Source organism: Dipodomys spectabilis, unplaced genomic scaffold, assembly GCF_019054845.1.
Source record: "Dipodomys spectabilis isolate Male_0828 unplaced genomic scaffold, ASM1905484v1 ptg000138l, whole genome shotgun sequence".
NCBI classification, from domain to species: domain Eukaryota; kingdom Metazoa; phylum Chordata; class Mammalia; order Rodentia; family Heteromyidae; genus Dipodomys; species Dipodomys spectabilis.
In genome coordinates, this window is record NW_024870815.1 from 9388157 (window position 1) to 9410197 (window position 22041).

General features: G+C 38.0%; 1 protein-coding gene across 1 annotated transcript in view; it reads right to left on the reverse strand.

Annotated features, from left to right (window-relative positions):
• Positions 1-1717: 1717 nt before the first annotated feature.
• Positions 1718-22041, reverse strand: part of Oxct1 (3-oxoacid CoA-transferase 1) — a 127375-nt gene continuing 107051 nt past the window's right edge. The window contains exons 15-17 of the mRNA XM_042690509.1: positions 13539-13619; positions 9680-9781; positions 1718-3477 (exon numbers count right to left, since the gene is read on the reverse strand). Coding sequence (XP_042546443.1) covers positions 3436-3477; positions 9680-9781; positions 13539-13619 — 225 coding nt within the window. The 3' untranslated portion in view covers positions 1718-3435. The remainder of the gene's footprint in view (positions 3478-9679; positions 9782-13538; positions 13620-22041) is intronic.

The following is a 22041-nucleotide window of genomic DNA, read 5'->3' on the forward strand; positions in this document are numbered from 1 at the left end:
AAAAGTGATTAACACTGAAATCTTCTGATTTGATATGTGTTTTGCTGAGTCCTAATTCTTTCTCACCCATAATGCTTTTTCTTCCTTCCAGAAATACTTTTTTTTGTGGAGGGACTAGCACTAGACCTTACTGAGGGATCTTCTTTCCATGTCATCTTTAACATTTGAGGTTAGCACTATCAGCCTCAGGGGGTTCAACTAATGTGTCTAGAATGCAACTGATGTTGAGCATGGAGAAAAGTTAGTGCATAAGAAACTGGATTTTAGAAAGTTGTTCTTTCGAAATGATCAAGTGCATCTTGTTGGACCTTTAGTGTGGTGTCTGGTGAACTTTCTTACCTTGGTTACCTACATAGGACCTTTCATTTTCAGGGCTCAGTGGCATCATCATCTTTGTTTTGACAAGTACCCATTTTTAGGGTGGACTAAGCTATGTACAAAAGGTGTGTGGACAAAAGGGAACAAAAAGGGAGCATTTGTCTCATTAGGTTGTAAAGTTTGGGCTGCTTTATGACTTACCAGAGAGCAATAAATATGGTTCTATTCTGGGGATTTTATTCACATCTCATTTACTAATTTGGCAAAATCCAACATTAACCCTGAAAGGCTAATTTGATTAAAGAGCTGGTAGACATTACTTCTCTCTGACTAATCAAGTTAATTTTAATGGAAGTAATCATGTCTTTCTGGCAGGTTACTGTGAAAATCAAATAAGTTACCTAGCATATTCTTTGTATTTTATAAATCATAGTGTTTAAACAAAAATAGTAATTGTCTCTTCATTCCATTATTAAAGCCTTCAGATTCTCTATTTTCTTTCCTACCTCTCCCTAGGAAGTCTTAGTATGTTCATTTAGTGGGATAACGAATTTTGGTGCTAGATCTCTTTCTCAGAATTCGATGGTCAGAGAGGAGTGAGACAATTGACTTCTCTCATCTCCATTTTCACATGTGCATTCAGTGTCAACACTTAATTTATAACAAGAGTGGACTGACTTCTCTATCCTAGGAAAAGTAAGATATCCTGTGAAGCTGTCCACCTTTTTTGTCTTGGGGTGACCAAGCAGGAGATGCCTGTTAATAAGCAGGCAACATGGATGCTGGGTAGACGAGCAGGAAACATTTCAAAATATATCAAACCTCAACATACGACTGGGAAAATAAATAACGGATAGGTATCATAAAAGAAACTGTTAGAGAAAGGCAAAACATATTACCATGTTAGGGGTTCATAATCAACATTTTTTTTTTGGTTGGTCGTGGGGCTTGAACTCTGGGCTTGGGCGCTGTCCCTCAGCTCTTCAGCTCAAGGCTAGCACTCTACCACTTGAGCCACAGCACCACCTCCAGTTTTCTAGTGGTTTATTGGAGATAGTCTCATGGACTTTCTTGCTCAGGCTGGCTTTGAATCGTGATCCTCAGATCTCAGCCTCCTAAGTAACTAGGATTACAGGCGTGAGCCACCAGTACACAGCTATCATCAACTTTTATAGATATATTTAGCCCTGACAAGAGAGCTTCATTTATTTCAGACTGGAAATATCTTTTCTTCGATACACACACACACACACACACACACACACACACCACACTCAGGCAACAACTTGATGAGAAGTGATATTCTGACATTATTTTTGGCTCTTCTAACAATGTCTGTTATATTATTCTCAGGTTTAGCCACATCATTTGTAGATGAGAAAAAGGACAAACACATGGATCTCTATCAGATGGAATCTTTATTGAATTTCTTAACATCATGTAAATCTTTGACAAAGAATATCGTCTTTTACTTAGGTTTTGCCGATGTTTAGATCATCTTTATCTAACATTAAAGTAGCAGACTGGAATGATAAGCAAGTATTTTGAGTACATAATAACTACGAATAATACAATTTTATTCCAAATCACAATTCCAATATAGACATATATTACTCTCATGGACCTTGGACAGTCTCTGAAGGGTTCTCGTCACCAACAGTATACTTTCAACATTGCAGCTAGCCTCAAGTGTTCTTTATGTGGAGTGTGTGACTCAGAAAAAGCCCAACTTATTCTTTCAATATTGTATTTGAATGGCAGGGAGTATTAATGACAACCTCACTTAAAAACAGAAGTTCCTATAATGAGTGCCAGAAGAATGATATATTGCTCTGTACTATGCTTACCCATGTACAGAAGCCAGCTGTTCAGTCTAGCTTTGAGGTACCTAAGCTTGTTCCTATGAGATACCCAGGATATTCTTGAAACAATTCCTCTCAGGCAAATGTTTGGTACTGAAGAAACCTCTAAGGATAAGCAGTAATTGTAACTCTTATATACCATGTTTACTACATGCTCACTAACTCTCCAAACCTGGAATATGTCCACCATTATTTCCCCTATCTGCATAGGCTGAAGTAATATTAGTTTGTTATGTATTAGATGAAGACTAAATGGAAGACTTTCTGTAGAAAGCTATTCAATATCTAGAATCTTTTCTGCAAAGAAATGAGAGCCTAAAAAGTATCTTTTTTTTTTTTTAACATTCTACTGTCATGATTAGGATTCATGGTAAATTGCCTACAATTGTTGGCATCAGGAGAAACAATGTACAGGTAGTTCAATAACCCCTAGGATCCTTTTGCATACAGAGGAATATTGTTCTGTTTTTAAATGGAAAAACTATACAAGTGGGTTAGTATTTTCTAGCCCTCTTCCTGGAGTTAGTCTCAGCTTGGGCAAAGCATAGAAAGATGGCTGGTTGTCTATAAAGGCAATTTTTTGGTAAGCTATCAGCATGAATGTATGCTATAACTTTTGGTCTCTTTCACAAACTATTTCTTCTCTCTTCCTAAAGATATTTCTTTTTCCCTTTTTTTTTGGGGGGGGGCGGTTACCTATTTAGCTACAAGAAGCACAGAAGGAGGCAGGATGCATTAGAAAGGAAAACTATAACTACATAATCAAGGACCCCTCCATCAAAGTCAGAAGAGGGTGAAGGAAAAACAAACATTATAGGAGAACTTCTAATTACAAATTCACAGAAACATTAGTTTTCTTTTAGAACTACTAAAGTCAATAGTTTAGACACAAGGAAAAGCACATGAATGAAACTTCTTGGGGCTCATTTTGGAGAATTCTGTACATAATTTATCATGCTGTAAGAGAATTCGAAGATACATCCCATGCAAGCACCATTGGGAAAGACAACCTTCTCGGCACTTATGAATCAAGTAAGGTAACTATAAAAAACATTTGCCTTTTTGTTTTCCATTAAAACGGCATAGCACAATTGAGAGAACAAAGTCTATATGGATACATAAATCCTGAAACACTAGAAAAAAGAAAACTAGTCCAAAAATTCTTGTTAATATACAAATTGTGATTACTGCTGACACTTCAATTAAATCCCATGCATTTCAAACAGCAGCCTACGACAAATGTCTACTTCACATTTCAAGTTTTAATCTGCTGCATCGGCATGAGTTTGGGTGAGACCTGAAAAAAAAAAGTGAAAAACAATCAAATTGTGAAAACAAACAAAAACACAGGGTATACACATCCCTTGCTTGAATTCCCACACTTTTTGTTTTGTGTTTTGGTTTTGCAAGGGGTGGGGTGAATACACAGTCTAACATTTGTTAGATAGGTACTGTGTCCCCGGGCCATGCCCCATACTTTTTGTGCTTTAGTTTGCAGATAGGTTCTCTTGCTTTTGTCATGAGCTAGCTCATAATCCTCCTACTTATGCCCACTGCATCAATGAGGTAATGGACATGCTCCACAATGCCCAGCTTATTTGTTTAGATGAAGATCTCATTACCTTTTTGCCTGGCTGATCTCTCACAGTGACCTTCATCTCTGCTTTCTGAGCAGCTGGATTACAGGCATGTGTGAAGGTCCCAACTCATGATACAGATAGTAAGCAGCCTTTTCAGTGACATCATCTGAAGCTTCAATTGTATTTCGTGTTTTGAAATACCAGAACCAGAAAGTTAATGTTCTGTTTGCATTTGGGATATTAATTGGCTCTTGACCTTCTTGTAATGTAGCTCCTAAAGGAAGGATGACTTAGTTTGACAACAAAGAGCGAAAAGGAACAGAGAGAGCCTGATACCTAAGGATGGGTCACCAGTGGCCATGACTGATTCTTCTTCTAACTTCACTCAGCACATGCTGTGAAGCACCACCCAGTCCAAGTCCTCAAGACAGATAAAGCTTATTTGTAGTCTGTTCATTAAGATGCGTGTATATTAATGATGCATTAATATGCACATATATTAATATGCACATAATTAATGAACAGATCTATGATCAATAATAAACTTTATCAGAAATGTCATAGTTAGAAAAGACACACAGTAAGAAGATTTCAAGTTATTACAAAAAGATGGTATTAAAACGATGCAATGCTGGTTACCACTATGTTCAGCATATACAACAATAATTGCCTTCCTAAAAGTTTTGAAGCAGAGAAAATTAAAAATGAGTCTACACGTCCAGTTCCCTAAGTCTAATCAATCTGACTTAATGTGACAGACCATTCAAAGTAGGGGACCAGCTTCAGACCTTCTTAATCCTTTTAAGGTAAATAGTCATTGGATCCTAGAAATAATTATTGGAAAGAAAATCAAGGAAGTTACAGTTTAGGTGATTGAATTCCTCACAATTGGAGCACTGTAAGTGGGGAAAATTACCATTTTGCCTTCCAGGATAAAAAATCAGTATTTTGTAAATTTTTAATAAATGAACAAATAAATGAATGCATGATTGCCCAGACTTCAAAGAGCTAGAAGAAAGGCTCCTAAAAAAAGATTGTCACTATTAAAAACTGTAAAAGAAAGCAATGACTAGCTTTGATAAGCTAAAATATTTTCAGTTTATTTATAAATAACTATTGATTCTTCATAATTGTCAAGGGTTGATGTCTTCTCTTTTACTTTTCTACCAAAATGATTTAAACTAAAATATATGAACCAAAAATTTCCAGGAAAAGAATGGTGAAAGGCTGGGTATAGTAGCTGCTACCTGTAATCCCAGCTACTTGGGTTTGTTTGGACAGGGTGTTGGTGAGAGTGGAGGATAATGAGAAATAGCTGCTCAGCAGATAGTTTTCATTACAAAAGAGACAAGCCAGTCAGTTTCATAAAACTTCACCTTCTTCTTTTCTACTAAAAGTCATTATTAATATTAGGCACTCAGAATAAGGTTGAAACAAAAAGGAAAGGTATCTTTTTTTCTAAAAAAAAAAAAAATAAGCTGACCTGTTTTCCTTTAAGGGAAATGCTATGAAGTATCTATCAGAAATTATCTTTAAAAAAAAAAGAATTTTAGGGGCTGGGAAGGTGGCTCAGTGGTAGAGTGCTTGCCGTGCAGCATGAGGCCCTGGGTTCGATTCCTCAGCACCACATAAGCAAAAAGAAAAAAGCCTGAAGTGGCGCTGTGGCTCAAGTGGTAGAGCGCTAGCCTTGAGCTGAAGAGCTGAGGGACAGCACCGAGGCCCAGAATTCAGGCTCCACAACCGACAAAAAAAAAAGAATTTTATTTCATATATTTCCACAGGAAAGTGAAATCTAAGGATCGTGGTTTAATGGCAACCTGGTCATTAAATTCCAAACAATGTTGGAAGTATATTTGTGGCTAGTAGAGCATTAGCCTTGTACACAAAAGCAGTGGCCAGGCTCCGAATTCAAGACTCAAGACTGGCACACACACACAGGCAATGACCTAAATAACCATTAAATAAGACACACAAACCTTAACAAGTTGCATACTCAATATCAATAATCATCAAAGAAATTCATCTCAAAACCACAATGAGATAATTACTTCATGACAGTTTGGCTCTTATCAGAAAAATAAGATGTCACCTCAAGAGTAATATAAACAAAACGTAACCAGTGTTTAGAAGATTATATAGAAAAGAGAGGCCTGGAAGGTGTATAAATTAGTACAACCATTATAGAAATCAGAATAAAGTTTTCTCAAAAAATTAAAAATAAGTACCAAGCTGTTTTGATTACTATGGCTTTGTAGAAGAGTTTGAAATTTGGTATTGATATTCCTCCAGCACTGTTCTTTCTGTTAAGGATTGTTTTTGCTATTAGGGGTCTTTTATTGTTCCATATGAATTTTTGGATTGCCTCTTCTATTTCCTTGAAGAATGAGGTTGGAATATTGATAGGTATCGCATTGAATTTGTAGATAACCTTGGGAAGTATTGCCATTTTCACTCCAGGAGCATGGGAGGTTTTGACACTTTCTAAGTTCTGTTTTGATTTCCTTTTTCAGGCTTTTAAAGTTTTCATCACAGAGGTCCTTCACTTCTTTGGTTAAATTAATTCCTAGGTATTTTATTTTTTGTGGGGCTATTATGAATGGAGTTGTGGTATATATACACAATGGAATTCTTTGCCTCCATCAGAAAGAATGACATTGCCTCATTTGTTAGGAAATGGAAAGACTTGGAAAAAATTACATTAAATGAAGTAAGCTAGGCCCAAAGAAACATAGGTCCCATGGTTTCCCTTATTTGCAATAACTAGTATATGTCTGAGACAAGTAGAAAAAGTCAGATAAGTTGATGTTAGGTGAAATGAACCCTAAGATAAAGATTCAAATGTTTTTTCTTTCATGCAATTGTTTCTAACATATTTAAAAGATGATTTCTTTGTTGCTTTGTATGTCCCTCCCCCACGGTATAACCCCTGCTTTCATTGTATTTGATGTCGGTATAATTTGTGGAGGGGAAGGGCAAAACAAATCATTTAAATAGAGATACAGGTGGACCCATTGCAACAATGAGATGTACAAGTCGTTATGTCAAAAATGAACTTTACAACTTTGGCGGCTGTGGGGGGGTGGAGTGGGAGGGAGATGGGAAGGGATGGGAAGGGGAAACAAAGGAGGAGGCAACAATGCTTGATAAGAAATGTACTCATTAACTTGCCCAGGTAATTGTAACCCCTCTGTACGGTATTTTCACAATGAAAAATTTTAAAAAGATACCTGTGTTCTCATGGTCAGCACTGTTTATAACTGCCAGGAAATAGGAATAACCTAAGTGACCACCAGCTGATCACCATCAGAATCTACAAATACTGCCATTTGTACCAAACATGAGCATGCAGGAGATATTATGTTAAGTGAAATAAGGCAGGCAGAGAAACACAAATCCCAAATGATCCCACTCATGTGTGGAATAGACAATCTCCTAGATGCTGAGAGTAGACCTGGAGGCTTGAGAGGGGGGTGGGGCAGGGGTAAAGGAAACTTGGTCAAAGGGTAGGATGTGTAGTTACATAGGAGTTAGAAGTGCTGGCCTGTGCTACAGAGCAAGATGGCGAGAGCTAACAATCATATACTCTGAATTTCAAAGCACCTAGAGAAAAGGATTTGGAATGCTTCTATCATAAAGAAAAAATAAATGTTTACTCTAATTTGAACATTAGACATACTATATTGAAACACCATATGAGGGGCTGGGAAGATGGCTCAGTGGTAGAACACTTGCCTTGCATGCTCAAGACCCTGGGTTCAATTCCTTAGCACCACATAAGAAAAAAGCCGGAAGTGGCGATGTGGCTCAAGTAGTAAAGTGCTAGCCTTGAGCTGAAGAGCTGAGGGACAGTGCCCAGGCCCAGAGTTCAGGCCCCACGACCGGACTCCCCCCCCAAAAAAAAGAAACACCATATGATAACCCATAAATATAGGTGCCTTTATGTAGCACTTAAATAATAATAATCATAATTTTTAAAGCCCATGATACAGGAGTGCAAGAGAGGCCATAAGAAATAATTTACAGGGCTGGGAAGGTGGCTCAGTGGTAGAGTGCTTGCCTTGCATGCATGAGGCCCTGGGTTCGATTCCCTAGCACCACATAAGCAAAAAGAAAAAAAGCCGGAAGTGGCACTGTGGCTCAAGAGGTAGAGTGCTAGCCTTGAGCTGAAGAGCTGAGGGATAGCCTCCAGGCCCAGAGTTCAGGCCCCATGACCAGACCCCCCCCAAAAAAAACAAAAAAAACAAACAAAAAAAGAAATAATTTACAATGTACAAAGACATGCAACTAACAGAGTATTTTTACAAAAAAAAATCTTTTTTCACTTCTGACTTACATGAATAAAAACAGAACTAGATAACTATGATCTTTTGTTGTATTTTGTTTTTGCATCAGAAAATTGAAAAAAATAACAACGGATTCAGAATGGTTTGCTTTTATCACTGTAGTAAGCAATCTTCAATAAAGTATAAACAAATCTCTTGCCTTCCTCCCCCTGAGGTTACTAGAAAGCTAATTAAAGATGTGCTTTTCAAGGAAAGTATTATTGGGAGATTTTCTTTTTCCAAAGTGAAATTCAGAAAAGGTTAATAGACAAAGACCTTGGTATCGTAGCAGGAACAGTTATTATGTGGATAATGAATTATGCAATGAAGTTGTTTTAAAGAAATGTGTTTTTTCCCTTCCCCCCCATGTAATTGTTTCCCCTCTGTACAGTACTTTCACAATTTAAAAAAAGAAATTTGTTATATACTGATAGGTGTGAGTGAAGTACAGAGTTCACAGAAAGTTATATATGGAAACTATATACATAAAATTGAATAGTTTTTGTTAGGTTGATGTACAGTTGTAACAATATATTTTCCTCTTATTATAACTGTATGGCATTGCAATTATAGTAGGTGGATTCTTGGAAAAGTTATCCGACAATCTAATGTCTTTTCTTTGTGTTTCAAAGGAGTTATCACCTTTCCTTTATATAACTCCTTTATATAACTTCAAAGGCATGGAGTGGCTCGGTCAGTTCTCAAGAGGCGGGTGTTTGTTGATTTATGAACAGCACTTGTAGTAAAGGGGAAATGTTTATATAATGGTATTGTTTGTTTTTAAAAGGGAATTCAGGAGTTTCTTTCTTTTTTTTTTTGTCAGTAATGGGGCCTGAACTCTGGGCCTGGGCACTGTCCCTCGGGTCTTCAGATCAAGGCTAGCGCTCTACCACTTGAGCCACAGTGCCACTTCTGGCTTTTTCTGCTTATGGGGTGCTGAGGATTGAACCTAGGGCCTTATGCATGCAAGGCAAGCATTCTATCACTGAGCCACCTTCCCAGCCTTCAGGAGTTTTTTAAATGAGTATTTTCTTACATATACACCTGCTTTCTTTCTCAGTGTTTTATGCATATGATTACTCCAAAGTCAGGACAGATGTATTCTGATTGTAATCTGGCAGTGTCAGAGACCTATCTTTTTAATATCACCAATGGTTAGAACAATAGGCATAGATATGAATAAACAGAAAATCATAAGTCACAGATTGGTTTAAGAACAGGAAGTGTCATTTCTCCCTGTATGGTTCAGATTTTTGAACCATAATCAACTGTAATCACAGCTCATATATCCTAAACAGCAGCAGAGTTGCAGGGACTTTGCAGAGAGTGGCTCAAGAGTTCAAGCTCACCTTTGGCACTAACAGTTCCTAGTGGCTCTTTCCACTCTACTTTCTTACTCCTGAGCCAAGCCCTGGACCAATTCTGCCAGAATTCTCTTCCCTGCGTTCATTTGCTGTGCCTTTTCCTTCCTCTCCTGTTCACTCATTGTAGAGATCAGCCCCCCAAATGGTCACAAACGATTGACTCCTGTCCTGTAAATACCCACTGCTCAAGCTGAGGACAGCACACCTGGCTGGATTTGGGCACAGATACTTACTGCAAAATCACACCCAGTGGTCTTCTTTATGTCATCCACTGTCAGGCCTTCCCAGAGCTCAATCAGAGTCAGCCCCTTCTTCTTGTCCACGTCAAACACAGCCTGTTGGAAGTCAAGAAAATGACAATGACAGTTTCCACACAATAATTACTTTACAAATAACCTCCTGAGTTCTTAAAAGAGAAACAAGATCCAGGACAAAAGACTTCTGAAAAGTCAGCAATGAAAAAAAAAAAAAGGTCAACTATTGTAAATGTAGCTATTAGAAGTACAAACTCTCTAATCAGCAAGTAGTTTTGGACAGTGTTAGTGCCAGGAAAATAAGTAATGCACTGTTGACTATTATGGCATTTGTTCCTATTGTAACCAGTTAAAAAAAAAACTACCTTCCTTCTCTTCAGGCTAACACCAGTGAATAGACAAGGAAGTAGTTAATGGTGATTTGAAGGATGGAAGGAATGAATAAAGAAATGAAGAGAGGCAGAGGAGATTTGGAAAGAGAAAAATATAGGAAGGATGAAAATATTTGTAAATAATGCTGGATAAAATTACAAGAAATTTTAAAAAGGCCTATGAGTTATTACTATAAAAGAAGCTATCTAGATTCTGAAAGACCTCTAGTTGCATCTCATAAGAAACTACTATCCAAAACTGTGATACAGAACAGATATAAGAGCAAACACATTCCCTAAACCAGTCCTAATACAGTATAGGCATGTCCTTACTTCTTTGTGGCCTAACCTGTGTGTACATCCAGATCAAAGCCATGAAATAATTATTGTCTCCCTTTGGGCTGACAATTTTTTTCCCTAAAAACGAAACATTACTGGGTCTAGAGATGTTTATTTTTCCTGCTGGTTTGATAATCTACATGATTTTAGTGGAAAAGATAGTTTAAATTTAAGAGGAAAATTTTATGTTCCTAAAAAAAAAGACATGTTTTTCCAGCAGAAATACTTTGCCCCAGAGGGGAGGAAATTGGCAATTTAGGAATATCTATCTATCTGATTAGCTTGCTTCATTCTAAAATGGAAATCATATTTAAATGGATACTTTTTGTTTGTGGAAAATGTGTCTGGAGTACTACTCAAACTGATTTGCTTTTTCTTGCACTCTAAAGATTTTTTTTGTAAATTTATGAAAATAGAACAAATAAAAGAAAAGCTATCTCTATATTATGTTACTAAGAACAGACTCACAGACTGCCTAGGATTTAGGGAGACAATAACTTTGGTATCCTGTATACACGGCGTCAGTACTCAGAAGAATAAAATGTAAAGCAGTCTGACTTATTAATTTAAAAAATATTAACATCTTTATCAAAGTCTAGTTAGTTTCTAAGATAAGAAAAATAAGAAGCTAACCATGTGTTTTTAAACGAGAGAAACATTTTTAGCAATACTTCTATTTAATGGTATAATGCATAAACAAATTCTGATGAAAACAAGACAAAGTACAGCAGCTATAGTACACTGTTCAACAATCAGGACCAATATCAGAATGACTGTGTCTTACAGATAATGTGACTTCATCCATAAAGGCTGCTTTATGGCCAGGCAGTTAACCACAACCCAGGTGCTGACAAGAAAGACATTTTTCCCAACCTCATTCTAGCAGCAGGAAACAATCAGGCACAGCATTTCCAAAGTCTCTTTCAAAGGGCATCAACCTAAAAATAGCACTCATTCTAGGAGTAGATAATGGAATTCTAGTCGCTTACCTGAACGGGCAGGGCACACTCACTGCACTTAACAGTGATGCATTTTCACTCCTTCAACAAGTTAGCTATGAGCACCTGCTATACATGATTTATGAGCAACACTCTTTCCTTGCGCTACCAACGTTTCAGATTAGCCATGCTCTATCATGTGATCTCTAGTTCAGGCTCCAATTATCCCTTTGGACTGATGATTCCCCTCAAGTTTATTTTAATACTGCCTCCAAGAGCCAAATCACCAACTGGATTTTTTAAGTTTCTGACTGACCGTTCTCAGAAATATCAAATTGAGAATGCTCAGGTTCACTCTTTTCTTTTCTTTCAGTGATACTTCCCTTTCTCTTCCAGGTAAATCAGCATTTCTAGCTAGAAATTTCAGGAATCTAGAGTCCATCTCACAAAGCTCTTTAAAATCTCATTGTATCCTGTGGTTGAGGTCATGACATTTCTGTTCTGTAGTCTGTGATCCTAACTTTGCATCCAATATGTGTTTCCATCATGGCCTCTGTAGTGTTTATTACTCTAACTGCTGTGGATGCTGAATGCATGTCATCTAACGGTCATGAATGTGTCTTTTTTAGGATAGAGACGTTACCCTTCTTTTTGTACACCACTGTTGGAAACAGTCTGGTTCAAAGAAATGAGCAAATGAATAAAACAATAATGTTGATTGATAGGAATGGCATACAAGATTTTTTATAATGGCAGCGTAAGTTTTGTCATAAAAAATGCAAGTGCTGGATGGTAATGAGCAAAGCAAATGGCGAGCCCCTTTGAGAATGAAATCTTTGCATACAAAGGTGGTGTAAGACTTCTTTGTGATGAAGATGGAAATTGTATTAGGCTGAAAGATTGCGTGAGATTTGAGGAGGCAGTGAGTGGAGTGCCAGGTTCTTAGGGAAAAGTAAGGACATATGGTGTACATACGGATGGGACAGAGAAGAGATAGGGAGATAAGAGTGAGGGAAGACCCATGTAATTGTAACTCCTCTGTGCGGTACTTTCATAAAAAAAAAAAAACCTAGCTCAGTAGAACACCTGATTAGCAAGCATAGGCTTCTGAATTCAAATACCAGTAGTGCCCCAAATAAAAACAAACAAACAACCAAAAAAGTAAGGGAAGAATGTTGCTAGAATCATCTCCAATAGAACTACTATTTTATTAAGAAAACAAGTGCAAGTTCTGCTCTTCCTTCTTTCCCAAAGCATTACATCCTTCCAGGAAGCTCTGTTCAGAGTTGGAGAGATTTAAAGAATGGCTAAGAATAAATGAGAATAAAGGGTGAGGTAAAATATCATTCATGTGTTCTTCTCTGTAAGTTACTTTTATGAGATTTTACATAAACCCTCCTAAAGTATGGCTTCTGGAAAGTATCATGAACCTAGCTCACTTTATAGTCCTGTCCAGTGGGCTACTTCCTACCACACAGAGCGCTAATGAACTCGATCAATACAACATGCTACTATTATAGCACTTGGCAATAGGAGAAATATCACTGAGATAAAGGAGGGGGGAAACTAGCACTAATTCTGCTTCTTCCCAGCCAACTGAGGAGAACGATGACATCTTAACATCCTAAGGTGACATCTAGGATAGAAAGGTGACCGTACATGGCGGTGTCCATGCTTCTCTGATCTGAGCAGCCTTTGGCGTAGAACCACTGATCAACACTGACCTATTTCATGAAAGGGCACAAAGCTTTGGAGAAATAGAATACGTATCTGGGTTTATTGTGGTGTCTACTGAAAATGGTTAAAGCTCAATTTTGAACTGAGTTTCCTAAAATGTAAACTCAAAAAAGTTACACTGCAGTTTGGGGCAATGAAAAAACTACAGGGGAAATAATAGCTTGACATGTTAATAAGCAAAAATATAAAGATCAATACAGGTCTACTTTGTTAAAAGAAATCACACTCAAAAGGACCAAGTCAAAGGACTCAATTTTAGCATTTAGTTATTCTAATATTGATTAATTTTTCTTTGCTTTCTACCACAGACAAAATTAATCCCACATATAGTTACAGAATATATTTTCAGAAGGTAATACAGAATATATTTTTGGAAGGGAATAAGTCTAATCAATGCTTCTAAATTCAAAAAAAGGAGTAGTAGACATTAAGGAAAATAGGAAAGTGTTTTACCTTTTCTGTAATAATTCGGTCAACACATTGCTTTCCAGTCAATGGTAATGTACATTTCTCCATGATTTTATGTGCATTTCCCTGTTTTAAAGAAAGAAAACACATTCAACATAGTAGTTTAGGAAACAGTGAAAATGATCTAGATGCATTATATACAAAAATAGGGTAATTGAAACATCTTGTACATTTACTTGAAGATAATTTAAAAAAATAATGGTCAAGGAATAATTCTCATTTGGAATTGGTGTAACTGTAGGAAAATAGGAACTATCAGAAACTGTGTTCCAAACACAGGCTATGTCCAAGTCTCTGCACTGCCAAGCTCTTACTTGCTTTCTGGAGGCAGCTTTAGACCCCCAAATATTCATAATGATTTATTTGGAACCCAGTGCCACAAATTTGACCTTTCAGATTTGTCTTTATATCATTTGATGCAAAGTTTCACTTAAATATCCTGATGATTTTTGCCTTCTAGGAAATTACATTCTCCTTACAAACACCAACAGTGACATGTCCAGGGACAGGAGGCTTACATGGAACCTGAATGTGTAAATTCCCTTTTACAAACATTTCATTTTCCTTGTTTAAAAAGTAATAGATCACATGCATAGCATTAGTACCTTGCCATTCTTCTCAACACATTTCAATGTTTTTCTTATACCCACATTTAAAAAGTATGTTTACCATGCTATTTACCTTTTTGACATCAATTTCTAGGCATCTACTGATATGTTATTGCAGAAGATGAAGACTTAGTTCTTTTTATAAACCCCACTTCCATCTTCATAGTCCCCATCATCATCTTTAATTCTCCAATATAAGCATGTCACAGTTTGCAGTTAAGTCCCTAGTCACACTTTTTATCTTGCTGATGTAGTGACTGTGAAAAACTGGTCACTGCTAGGCAGATAATGTAGTATATTATCGTTATATTCACTTTCTCAAACAGCTAGTGGTTCTTGCAGGAATTTGGATTTCTGTTTGCTCATTATGAAGATGTATGAACTGGCCTCAATGCCCACTTTTCAAACTTTCACTTAGCTTCAGTTTCCTTCATCAAGTATAACAATAAAAGGCAGACTATGAGTAGAAACCAGGTTTTCCTCTATTAACTCTTTCCCCAGCTCTGCTCAAGCCCAATATAGAAGCAAAGCTCAGAGGTACTTCTGTTCGGCACAGTTGAAACATTAGCTTCGATGATCTGACCTTAGATCATTTATTCTAATTGTAATTAAGCTCCTTTTTAAGTATCAAGCACCATGAGTCTAAATTAGTATTTCCCTTGAGGTTGCTGGCTAACCTGGCACATTCGGGATCTTCCTTTAAACTGGCGAAAGGCTGGTCTTACTTTCTTTGGATCTAAACACATCGCATCTGATGTCTCACCATAATTTTAGCCATCTCAGTGTTTTACCTGTTTAAATATGCGCCAGCTGGCTGAGTTCATATCTCTTCCCAGACTAATGTCAGACCAAGAAGATGATCAGAGACGATGAATTTCAGATAATTGAGTTTAATTAAGGTTTTACTCCTTATGATACTCTGTCAACACTACCACATACACTTAATTAAAAGATCTTAGCATCAAAAAAAAACAATGTAAAGCATAAAAAGTATTTAGTGGTTATTGGATAAATAAATGAATGAACAAATAAATCAGGAGGGAAAGGGGAATCTACTAGAATTCTTAAATGGATTTTCTTTAAAAAGACAAATTCTATTAGCTTAATTCACTTCAAACTAGCGCTAACTACATATGAAGTCACTGGATATTACACATCAAGCAATAAGTTATATGCTTCAGGACCTGGCTGTAGAGAAAAAAAATTACCAGGTGTAAAAAGAGAACCTAATTTTCCCTTCACTTCTGCCTACCTGTGTTCCGTTCATGATTTCAAACCTTGCACATGTCATAGAGGTAAATTGAACAGCTGAAATTAATGAATATTTGAACATGTGCAGTTGTCAGATCTTCTTAAATTTAATATAACTCATATACAGCATGTCATAGTGAATTCCAGGCCTAACTTCAAACAAAGTGAATAATCGTAGGCCTCTGAAAAACATTTTCTGCAGGGAGCTCTTACTTTGATCTCACTATTTGAGCAAGATTACATCGGGTTTGAAAGCCGTCATTTGGATTTTAATGAACCACCATCCCCATTGTAGGAGGAATCATGAATTTCATCTAACAGAGTTAACCATGCCCTACCAATAGAGATCTTTTATGGGCCATTTTCTGCATTTTCTGGGTGTACAGGGGAAAATGGAGCCCAAGGCCCCACGTGGCACTGCAACACTATCTGTGTCAGATCCATATGCTCCACTTCTTACCCAGCCACCTACCACACAGGATTATTGTCAGGCTTAAAGGAAATGTAACTGTCCAGTGACTGAGAAAGTGTTCAGTAAATGTTAGCTGGCAGTACTTATATGTAGCATTTTTATAAACTATCAGGAAATTCTTTATGAGCTTTTAAGTTCCTATATGAAGTCTGACATAGAATTACACAGAATATAGCCTAATTACAAATCCCAAGCCTCACAAAACTAATGAAAACACACTACATATTCGGAGGCAAACCTTATGGCCTGCTTAGGAAACTGACACCAAATACGTTCTTGCAGTTAGAACAATGTAGTTAGATGATTCCATTCACATTTAGCTCCAAGACATAACAGAGATCAAGAAATGAGGGGGAAATGAGATGCAGAAAGATTAAAACATGTCAGAGTTTCAATATGCAACAATAGGTTAGCTCTGAAGGCACACTATGACTAACTCCCACTTTAGCACTTTGTTCTAACCACGCTGGGCTGAGCATTACAGTGTGGCACTGCAGCTGCATATATTAGTGATTCACAAGGAACAATTGTCAAGCTTCGAACACTTAAAAATAAATCCTAATAGAGACAGGCAATAGAGTGTGGCAGCAAAGAATACCACAGAAAGAGCCCAAAGACTTAGGACTACACCATTCAGTCCTAAGTCCTATAGTTCTCAGTTGCTTCACCTCCCTTACTGGCCCATTGTGGCAATCACATGACATGTTCTGCAAGTTCAGTAAACTAGGAACTGAATCGATGTAAAAAATGTACGACTGTGGGATCTTGTTCATTTTTGTCATTCTGCTTCTTTCTTTGTTCCCTTAAGAAGAGATGTAAGGAAGGAAGAGAATAGAATGAATAGAAAGTGCAGCATTAAAAATGCTTTGAGGCAGAGGGCCAGAAGGCACCTGAGGTTCCAGCTACTTGGGAGGCTAAGACAGAAGATCAGCGTAGCTTGGGAGTCTGGGCCAATCTGGGCAACATACAAAGAGCCTGGCAGTAAAAAAAATTCTTTGAGTAGTACTCAGAGCTCCTGATTTCAATATACTACTATTTATTACTCCGTTGCAACCTTGCTGCACACCTGAATAGGTTTCTTTCATGAGCTTCCATGCTTTCTCTTTTCCCCTTTCTGTTCTCATAGGACTCATGAACAAATCCAAGTACTTCACCATTTTGTGTTTAAATGACCTGGGCCTTAGTCCTTTCTATTATTTGCTTTGTCAGGATCTTTCTTTAATTCTTTAGATGTAAAACTAAAACCCTGGACCTACATATTGAAGGAATGAACAGCCCTGCTTAAATAACAATAAAATCTCCCGCTGTCATAACAGTAAGTTTACTGGTATCATAATGAACCTATTCCAAATAAATATTGAAATTAAGACTTTTTTCTGCCAAGCACTGGGGGCTCACACCCTTAATCCTAGCTAATGCAGAAGCTGAACCGAGGATCATATTTCAAAACCAGCCCAAGTAAACAAATCCAAGAAGCTCGTATCTCCAATTAGCCAGCAAAAATCTAGAAGTTGACGTGTGACTCAAGTGGTAGAGCACTAGTCTTGCACTGAAAAGCAAAGCGAGAGGGGGAGGCCCTGAATTCAAGCCCCAGTACTGACATAAAAACAAAACCATTTTTCCTCCAGGAGAATGATTTTGCATGTGATGTTTTCATTTCATTCACTTGAAGTGTCAAAAGTGTTTGTATGAAATTTTTGCTTTAAACCAAACCTCATCTTTTCGGTTAAGCACTTTCTAAATGTGCGTATAATGTACTTTTGTCTTTCGGGAGTCTTCTGTGGGAAACACTAATGATCCATCTCAGATAAGGCACAATTTCTAGAAATGACCTGCTACCTGGAACAAACATCACCTCCTGATCATTACTTCCGATCCCAATGGACACACTCTTCACAATCTTCAGGACTTGGCTCAGGTGTCCTCTTCTCTGAGAAACTCCCATATGCTCTCCGCGTCCCCGCTGCAGTGCTCTCAGAAGGGGCCTAGTCTGGCGGCCCCTCCTGCATGTGCTTTTGCTTCTTCCCCACCACCCGTGTTATAACGGCTGGCTCCATCACCTCTACCCCTCTCTATGCTGGTAGAATGCTGAGACCACTCCTCTCTGAATCTGCAGCAACAAGGGGAGGACTCAGTAAACCACAGGAATCAGCAAATCCTTTCGGAATAATGCCTTCTGAATCAAGGAACTCGGACAGACTTGGAGCTATAAAGTAAGTATCCATGGACTACTAAAAGCTGTTTTCTACCTCGTGTATTCATACATCCCCAGCATCTCTGAGCTCAGTCGAAGGAGTATTACTGACAGAAGTACTTGAAGGTGCTCACAAGACAGGTAATGGTGTGAAAAAATGGACTAGCAAAGGTACCTCAGCTCACTGTTCCTGACTCCTTCCCTCCACAGATGGCAATGGAAAAATAATGAAAAATATTTTCTATACACACATGAGCTCCATAGACACAAAGTACTGGAGGACACTGAATTCTAAATTACATGACTGTCACATTGCTACCATGATTGAAGTGGAACATAGAAAATAAAAGAAGACCATCTGAATAAAGAGCATCAAGGTATACACAATGAAAGGACAGGATGATATTACTCACACTTAGCTTATCCTCGGGGCGGGGGGCGGGGTGCATATTTTTGGCCTTTACATAGCACCTACTCTGTCTTTTCCAACAATCCACATAGGACTTCAGTGGAGAGGCTCAGCTAATTCAGACAACATTTGCCATTATGAGTGATCTTTACAATGTAGATGCAATAACAGTTTGTGGTTACTGGGATATTCTCCAGGGAAAATAGAGCCAAACGAGGCAAAGGACATGGCAAGCTATTTCCCTGAAAATAGCCTTTGAATTTTTGACATCTTAGAATAGGAGGCCTTTTTTTCTGCTATACAATGTGAAAGTTATTATCCAATCAAGCTTTTGTTTCCTCCTTTGATCTTTAACCTTACAATGGCAGAGGCCAAAAATAATCAGGAATTATTTCTTCTGTCTATGAAGAAAAATTCTGTCCTGTGAATAACTCTGGTACCTCAGAAGCTTTTCTCTCATTACTTTTTCTTTCCATTAAAAAAATGTGGCTACTCAATAAACTATAAAGTTAGAGTGCTTAAAATTATTACATGACATGCTAACTGAGTGCTGGTGGCTATTGCTTGTAATCCTAGCTACTCAACAGGCTGAGATCTGAGGATCACAGTTTGAAGCCAGCTCAGGTAGAACTCTTTTTTTTTTGGGTCCAGTCGTGGGGCCTGAACTCTGGGCCTGGGCGCTGTCCCTCAGCTCTTCAGCTCAAAGCCAGCACTCTACCACTTGAGCCACAGCACCAATTGCGGGTTTCTGGTGGTTAATTGGAGATAAGAGTCTCACGGACTTTCTGCCCGGGCTGGCTTTGAACCATGATCCTCAGATCTCAGCCTCTTGAGTAGCTAGGATTACAGGCAATAGCCACCTGCACCAGCTCCTCCCTCCTTTTCTGTGACCCTGCCCTCACTGCCCTTCATTGCTACTTCCTGGTATCATATTTTTAAAGCAGTTCATTAGTTGTTCGCACGAGTCATGCTTTTAGACTACTCAAATATACCAGAATTTCTAAGTAATCAGAATTACTATTTTTTAAGATAATTTTTTTCTAACTACTATACAAATGACTTAACAAACTATAAAGGAATGATAAATCTTTAGGAATGGAGAAAAATAACTACTTCTCTCATGAACAATTGAGTGAAAAAAATAGTGCCAAAAACTTTAATGATATCCAAGAAGAAGACAAGGGATGAGAAGAGTGCAGGTCATGGCTACAGTGATGGCAAGATGTGGCAGGAAATCACAAAGGAGGGCATGGGGCACTGGTGGATCAAAGCTGGTGAGTTCACTGGATAATCCTGATCACATGCTTTGCAACCCTGAGTCCAAAAGCTGCTGCTTTTGTCAAATGGATACAATGGGAACAAGAACAGCCTAATTTCTAGAGTTATCTTTAAGAAAACATTTTAGGGGATTGGAAATGTGGTTCAGTTGGTAGAGTGCTGGCCAATGAGCAAAACCATCAAGTATTGTGTCCAAGTTCTGGCCAAAGAAAGCAAGAAAGCGAGAGGAGGGGGGAAGAAAGGAAGAAGGAAGGAAGGAAGGAAGGAAGGAAGGAAGGAAGGAAGGAAGGAAAAAAGGAAGGAAAAAGGAAGGAAAAAAGGAAGGAAGAAGAAAGAAAAGAAAGAAAGAAAGAAAGAAAGAGAAAGGAAGGAAGGAAAGGGAAGGAAGGAAGGAAAGAAGAAAGGAAGGAAGGATGGAAGGCAAGCAAGCAATTCAGAACTTATAGACACAGAAAATATTCAAACCCTCCTTACCCAAGCCTGGTGACATGGAGTTATCAATACACAAGGGAGATTGTTAAATATAGTCTATCACTCAGGTAAAACACAAACAATTAGAATACAAAATGGATAATCCTAGCTATGAGGAAGCTGAGATTTGAGATCTGAAGATCAGTTTGAAGCAAGTCCAAGCAGGAAAGACTCTTATCTCCAATAAATTATTCAGAAAAGGCCAGAATTGGAGATGTGGCGCAAGTGATATAGAGCCAACCTTGAGCAAAAAAGCTAAAGGGACAGAGCCCAATCCTGAGTTCAAGACCCACTTACCAGCACCACTACTAGTAATAATAATAATAACAAATGGAAGAAAGAGATTGTATTCTCAGGTTATTTTCCTTTAAAAGCTTGGTTGGTATGTATCTCACAAAAGTAAGGGCAACTTTGGTCAGAGAAAATGAACTCAAAGGAAGGATATTTCTGAAACCTGAGGCTCCCTAAAAAGGACGCAAAGGCAGCTTTGTACGGATGGAGTACAGTGCAATGTGACAAAAATAGGGCAGACAAGACTAACTTAAACTCTCATCTTTGTGTTTAGCTGGGCAAGTTTCTGACTTGCCTGTGCCCTGGTCTTACTTGAGAGAGTCACAGAGATGTTGCGACTAATACTGCGCAATGTCAAGCACAGACCTCCATCTAGACAGATCCCAAATTCTCCTTCTTTGTTCCCCAGTTTTAGGAGACAAAAGATGCAATGGGCCAAAAGATTTTTTAAAATTCTTAATTTAAAAAAAAAGGAAAGAGGCAGAACATTAAAAATTATGCCTACATTTTGCTTAGAACTCTAGTGTGTAGCTATCAGTGGAACCGCATTACAATGCCAGCCTGGTGCCTGAATGTGCCATGCATCTCAGTGTTCACAGTCAGTGATCAAGGAGGAGGGTCACTCGAAGATGGCTGGTCCCTAACCAAAAGGAAATGGTTGGTTACAAAGGCTGTCAAGGGGTTACCTTTCTTTTATTAAAACAATAAAAAAAGGTATTTTTAAAGGTCAGCCCCAGCCCATGCTCTATTTATAAATAATCTGCACTTTTAAGGTGAGGAAAAAAAAAGTGGCAAGAGAGCTGTAATCCCTAAACCTGGTGGACACGTTGAGACATTTCATAAGGATAAAAACAACAAAATCACCGCTCAAGAAGACCAGATTGTACTTTCTTTCCCCCTCAAGTTTTAATCTTTCAATGCAAACTTTTCATTGTTATGTTTTATAAAACTTGAAGGATTAGCTCCCTTGGCTGTTCATTTGATCCTAACACAGCAGCGGTCACCTGGAATGTCGGAAAAGCACAATTCACTCTTTGAAGAGGTTACAGAGTGAAACCCCCCTTTCTGCCTCCTTCCTGTCCAGTTCCGATCAAACTGTAGTCAAATTAATGACACGGGAAAGAAGTGACAAGAATCCCACACTGCCAGTCACAGCGATCATAGTAGCCACTGTACACTGCAAGAAGTGAAGGCAGTATGAAAAGATGCCCCGTTGGTTAGTTTTCAGGGCTATGGAGCAAGTAAATGTGAGCACATCATTATAATTACTGTAATCACAAGTAGATATTCTGTTGTTCAAATGGAAACTACCCAGGGGAAAAGATATCGAACTCCAAAGCTCATCTAAACACTAGAAATCTCCTCACTGCAAAATGAAAACAAAAAAGTGAAAAACGTGATTTTTGCTTCTGTGAAAAGCAAGAGAATTTCTAGGCTAAAGTTTGAAGTACAATCTATTTTCCTTCATCAGTAATTCATAGGCCTATTAAAAACAAATTACAAAAATAATACAA